This window comes from Coenobita brevimanus, chromosome 108 (assembly GCF_032717465.1).
Source record: "Coenobita brevimanus isolate Jiangsu-jjx chromosome 108, ASM3271746v2, whole genome shotgun sequence".
NCBI lineage: Eukaryota > Metazoa > Arthropoda > Malacostraca > Decapoda > Coenobitidae > Coenobita > Coenobita brevimanus.
The window spans coordinates 15,901,041-15,907,040 of record NC_137061.1 but is presented as its reverse complement, the minus strand read 5'-3'; the positions used below and the strand labels follow the sequence as shown (position 1 = coordinate 15,907,040).

The following is a 6,000-nucleotide window of genomic DNA, read 5'->3' as shown; positions in this document are numbered from 1 at the left end:
CACCCAGTTTCTTGCTGCAGCCTCCACAAACCCACAACATCCACTACAGTACATGGCAGCACATCCACCCACACCAAGGAACATCAAAACAACACCCAGCACACGATACCATACACAAATACTGTCATCTCTCCCCCCTCGCCCACCTCAGACCAGCTTCCAGAAGCATATCCACACTCAGATCACTCACCGCTCCATTCAGTCACTTAAAGACAACACACAGCTGCGTGCACAGCCTCCTGACATCCACCCTTCTGAATCCTATCTTCCTCGTGAGGACAGGGTCCACTTGGCCAGGCTGAGATGTGGGCACCATCCAGCCCTCTTAAGCTACCAAAAGAGGCTGGATGACTCCATCACTGATGCCTGTCCAGGATGCAACGCAGCACCCCATACTATTAAGCACATTATGGAAGACTGCATTGCACACAATCACCAACGCCAACAACACAACATACACTCTTTGAGAGCTCTGTGGGAAAGCCCGGTCATGGCCATGGCCTTCCTAAGGGACTCGGGGCTGTTCGGCCAGACTGCCTAGGGAACAACTACTACTACTACTACTTCTGCTGGGGCTGGGGCACCACCAGGGGAGGCCGTGCCAAGAGGGCACGGGATCACTGGCGAGGGCGTCTGCTCTCGTCCAGGGCTGTAGGTGGCAAAGGGGCCCGTACTTTCTGGGCTAGGGACAGGAGTGTGGCCCTCAGGACTGGGGCCAAACAACTGCCTGAACCGTGCGTCTAGGCTCCTGATGGAGGTTGAGGTCCTCTCTCATTGAGGCATAGGGAGTTCCCGCCTGGGCGTTCTAGGGAGGGCCTGGGGTTCCTGAGGGCTATGGTCCCCAGGGCTGGGCAGCGCCAACAGGGAAGGGCTGTGATACCAGTCTGCGTCGGGGTCCGTCAGGTGGGTCTCCACAGCTGGTTGTAGGGAGCAGAGGCTGGAGGAAACTACAGGGCCTCTCCAGGACTCCTCTACGCCCTCTGCATCGGAGGTCGGGGAACTCTTGTCAAGCTGGGGTGGCGGGGCGCCTCTCTGCTGCTCCAGGCCGTGGGGCCCGGCTACTGGCCGTGGCTTCCCAGGGGCGCGACTGAAAGATACCAAGGCCCGGCTACTGGTCGTGGCCTGAGAGGGTGAGTAACTGCCAGCAAACCCAGGGGATTCTTCGGAGCGGCTACAGGCCGTCTGACGAAGGTGGGAGCTGTTACAGACCGACTCCTGCAGGAGGGGTGTGGAGAGGCTACTGGCTGACTCAGAGGGAACATTGTGGAGCGGCTGCTGGCTGACTCAGGGGGAACACCTTCAGAGCGGCTACAGGCCGTCTGACAAAGGCGGGAGCAGCTACAGGCCGACTCCTTCAGGAGGGGTTTGAAACGGCTACAGGCCGACTCCTTCAGGAGGGGTTTGAAACGGCTACAGGCCGACTCCTTCAGGAGGGGTTTGGAGCAGCTACAGGCCGACTCAGGAGGAACACCTTCGGAGCGGCTACAGGCCGTCTGATGAAGGTGGGAGCAGCTACAGGCCGACTCCTTCAGGAGGGGTTTGGAGCGGCTACCGGCCGTCTCAAGGGGAACACCTTCGGGGCGGCTACAGGCTGTCTGACGAAGGCAGGAGTGGCTACAGGCTGTCTTCTCATTACCCTCAGAGCGGCTACCAGCCGTCTCCTTAGCGAGGGGCGAGCGGCTACAAACCGTCTCTGGGGGAATGCCTTCGGAGTGGCTACAGGCCGTCTGACGAAGGTGGGAGCTGCTGCAGGCCGACTCCTGCAGGAGGGGTTTGAAGCGGCTACCAGCCGTCTCCAGAAGGACACCTTCGTGGCAAAGGCGGGAGCGGCTACTGGCCATCTCCTGATTACCCTCTGGTCGGCTACTGGCCAATTCCTTAATGAGGGGCAAGCAGCTACTGGCCATCTCATGAAAGAAGACACCTCTTGGCGAAGGTGGGAGCGGCTACAGGCCGTCTCCTTAGGGGTGCTGGCAGGAGTTGAACAGACAGCTCCACCCCAAAGCTGGTTGGTGGAGACTCGCCCAGAAGGTATTGCAGGATTCCTGCTATGGCGATGGCGGGCGGGCTCTGGGTCATGGGGGCACACGGCCCCAGCTGACTTAAGTCGTTGTCGCACCGAGTCTCGGTGCGCTGCTGCTGCTCCTCTGTGGGCTCCTTGTGGGGGTGTCTGGGAGTTCACGGGGGCACTATGTTGTATTCCTGGTGGAGGTGGCTGAGCATTCCAAGGGGCACTATGCTGTATTTCACATGTAATGCAAGTATTTTTCTTTCTTTTTTTTTAAGTTGGGGTCTGTCAGACCCCGGGTTATCTGACACGTAATAATAATAGAGGGTGACCTGAGCAGGGTTAAACTGTTCCCTGACCCAACCAAGGATCGAACTCGACCACACTGGGACACCATAACACTTTTATAACCATTTTGCCACCATCTTTAAAGTGAGTGCGAAATATATGGTAGAATAAGTGTTGTGGGTGAGGTATGTGTAAGAACTGTAATAGAGATGACGTGTGTCAGAATGATCAAGTGACTAACAGGATGCTTCCGGAGTGACAGGTGTACGTATGCATCAAATAACTGCGATAACATTAATAGAGGAAAAAGTTTGAAAAAAAAAAAAAACAAAGGACACATGGCATTTATGGCTCCAGAAAATATCATATAAGAGTGAGGAGAGGGGAAGTTATGAAAAGTGTTAGATATGTATGCTGTGGATGGAAAACTGCTGAATGCTATCGAGTTTTTATGGCGATAACGAATGTAACAACAGAAGGATGTTTGAGGAAGTGACTCAGTATCAGAATATTTGAGAAAGACAAGGATGTGTGATGTCACCAGGGATGTTTTAAAGTATACACCTATTTACTGATATTTGCATATATGTATGTATCTGCTTATTTATTTCTTAATGTATTCATTTGGCTTTTGGTTATGAGAGATCAGATCCAAACCTTTGGAGACGGGAGTGAAGCAGCAGGGATAAATAGTGAAGAATGGACAATCTCAAACTCATGTATGCACATGATGCTGTGCTGTCTGCTATTCTAGTATTGTTTTTTTTCCTTTTTCAACAATGTTTCCCATGCCTGATCAGCTCAGTTTGAGGCCAAATTTGTCGTCTGACTGAAGGATAAGTCTGACTAATAACCAAGGAGACTCATTCCTGCTACCAAAGACTCACCCAGTTTTATGGAACCACCACTTAATATTCTTGGCGTGAGAGGGACAACTTCCCTCAGATAAAAGAAAAAAAAAAAAGAGCTTGTCGACTGGCTCAAAATTTTGTGCAAATCGTCTGAAAGCAAAAGAAGATATAAGGAAAGTGATATTTTTAAAGAAGTGAACCTAGTGTCGTGTGTTGGAGAGAGAGAGAGAGAGAGAGGGAGGGAGGGAGGGAGGGAGGGAGGGAGGAATGGAAGAGTTTAAGTGCATATATTCTCCTAACTTTCACTAAGCACAAAACTGCCATCATGACATCTTCAGTGCTGTATTACAACAAGACACTAACTCTCGAACACGGTGACAATCACTAAGAAGTGCTGTGGACAAGATGAAAAACCATACTATTGTATTAAAATATGGTGACAGTCACGAAGAGGTGCTTTGGACAGGATGAAGAATTGTACTATTGTCTTATTTTACCACCGAGCTGTGGGGAAATAAGTTAGAAAAGGACGATAAATCTCCGCTTAATCAAAATGAATGAAAAAAAGTCACGGACATAAAAGAAACGTGTATGTGTGAAAGAGAGAGAGTACATGTAATTGGCTAAGAAGTACAGTGACTGGTGCTGTGAAGGCCTTGATATGAAACACAGGTCTGGGTTCAAGATGGCTGTATGAAAGAGTGTCAGCGAGACTCTGCAATGGTTGGAGCATCAAAAACCAAGAGTAGGAGCAGCGTACACGGAACTGTAAAGGAATGTAGGTGGGCTGTGTGGGCTGGGCAGACTGAGATGTATGGATATTCCTATAATATGAAACTACGATTGTCTGTGAATATTTTTGCCTCTGAGATGGGGCTAAAAATTCTGAAGGTGTGAATCATGAGCCAATGGATAAGTGGCCCATTTATACAGCGAGTTCCTTTGCCAATACTCCAACTTTTCTGCTTCTGTGCTAAACCACTCCCAGGGGAGAGAAGAGTAATGACTGACGATGACTGACTGACTGATTTCCTGAATAACTGACTGATTGATTGATGACTGATTGATGATGATGATGATGATGATGATGATGATGAACGCTACTGGTGAAAAGAACCGTTATGTCATTTTCTATCATTACTGTTTTGATTGCTAAGAAGGAGTCCCAGGGTTAGCAAAAAATTAAAAAATACAATCACGCGAACTAAAGATCGTCGCTATGTTACGATTGGCAAGATTTTCCACAGCTATTATTATGATTTTAACCCCTTCAATCTGGTGACGTATTTTTAAAAGTTTATTCTTGCTGCTTCCAGACGATTTCTCTCAGCTTAGGAAATATCTCACACTGAAGGGGTCAGTAAAGACTGCATCTAACCCATCCAGTTCGAAAAGTATCTCGACCTGAATGAAGTTGTGTGAAAGTAGCGAGAATAAAATAAAAATTACATCACTGATTTGAAGGGGTTAATAAAGTACAGTACAATAAGAAACTATGCACTAAATTATTATAAAACTTAAGGTGCCAGAAATATGCATAAATGGAGAAAGAAAAAACAGAAGAACAGGCTAAAAAGTGTGAAAAAACATTGAGGCGAGGGTTAAATAAAAGACAAGAACGTGCATGTTGTGCTGTTGTTACGAACATGGAAAGTGTGGATTAATCAGGATAAGCGACAGGGAAGTATTTGAGGCTTGGCTGACAATATAAGGTAGAGATAATAATCTTAGTTTAATTAATGGCATAGTTTGCAGGAACCAGCACGAGAACCAAAGCAGTGGGAACTACACAAAAAGTTCACCCGTTGAGCCTGGGGATGTCTTTTGTTGTGTAATCTAGCTGTAGCCAGCTTAGAAGAGACCTCTGTGAGTGACAAGGCTAGGGGGCACTTACACAGTTGACTTGCTTCCATCTCAACAAAAACAATCCACAATTTGGTATGCTTCTGTGGAGAGGTACAGAGAGCAGTTAGGATCCTAGGGTAGCTAATCATTGCAGTAATGCACATATCAATGGTTCATGCGCTCAATAACATGACAAAATTTGCAGGAAATGTATACAGCTCACTAAGGATTTCATGGTAACAATTATGCTCCTCTTAATGGTACATACGCTCGCCAAAATCGCCGCCAAAGATGACTGTGGAAGCGGTACTGAAGAATTGATTTTTTTTTCTGTCCAGTGTCTCAATAAAGAGCATCGACTGTGGAAGGGAAAAGAGAGGAGTGAAAGTCTCGTTGGTTGACAAAAAGCAGCAACTGTGGCGTTGGGCCGTTCAACTCATGTATTACATTGTTACTGCCTGCTTGTGGTGGTGGTGGTGGTGGTGGTTTTACCCGCCTGAGCAGCGCGTAGCTCCTTCCAGTAGGCTTCCACATACCCTCCCTCCCAGTGCTTCTGCGGGAGGGGCTCGAAAAACCTGCAAATATAAAACGAAGGCTTAGGATCAACGCCTATCAACTACACGAGGGCCACTAAGGCTCATAGTCAGTTCAATTAATTTCTAGTCTTCCCCTGAACACGATACGCAACCATCAAAGTTATACCCACGTCCCCGGTGATACTACTGGGTGAACAGGGGCAAGAAAAAATCAAGCTTTGTCCAACACTATGACCAATCCGCAATTTGGTCACACGGTTTTCTAGTTGCGAGCTGGATACTCAACCACTGCACCATCATCTCTCGCAAAATTATATGTGCGGAGTAAAAAACAAAATATAAGTCTGCATAAAAAAAAACAAAAAAAAAAAATGGAAACATAAATTGGGATGGAAAAAAATTGGAAATAATTAATGTAGATGGAAAACCTCGATATATAAGAATGGACAGACAAACTTGAAAATGTAGAAAG

The 6,000-nt window shown here is 47.5% G+C and overlaps 1 protein-coding gene across 1 annotated transcript in view; it reads right to left on the bottom strand.

Annotated features, from left to right (window-relative positions):
• Nucleotides 1-5,052: 5,052 nt before the first annotated feature.
• The window catches only part of LOC145416870 (uncharacterized), a 77,699-nt gene continuing 76,751 nt past the window's right edge, over nt 5,053-6,000 (bottom strand). The window contains exon 8 of the mRNA XM_080285737.1: nt 5,053-5,567. Coding sequence (XP_080141863.1) covers nt 5,444-5,567 — 124 coding nt within the window. The 3' untranslated portion in view covers nt 5,053-5,443. The remainder of the gene's footprint in view (nt 5,568-6,000) is intronic.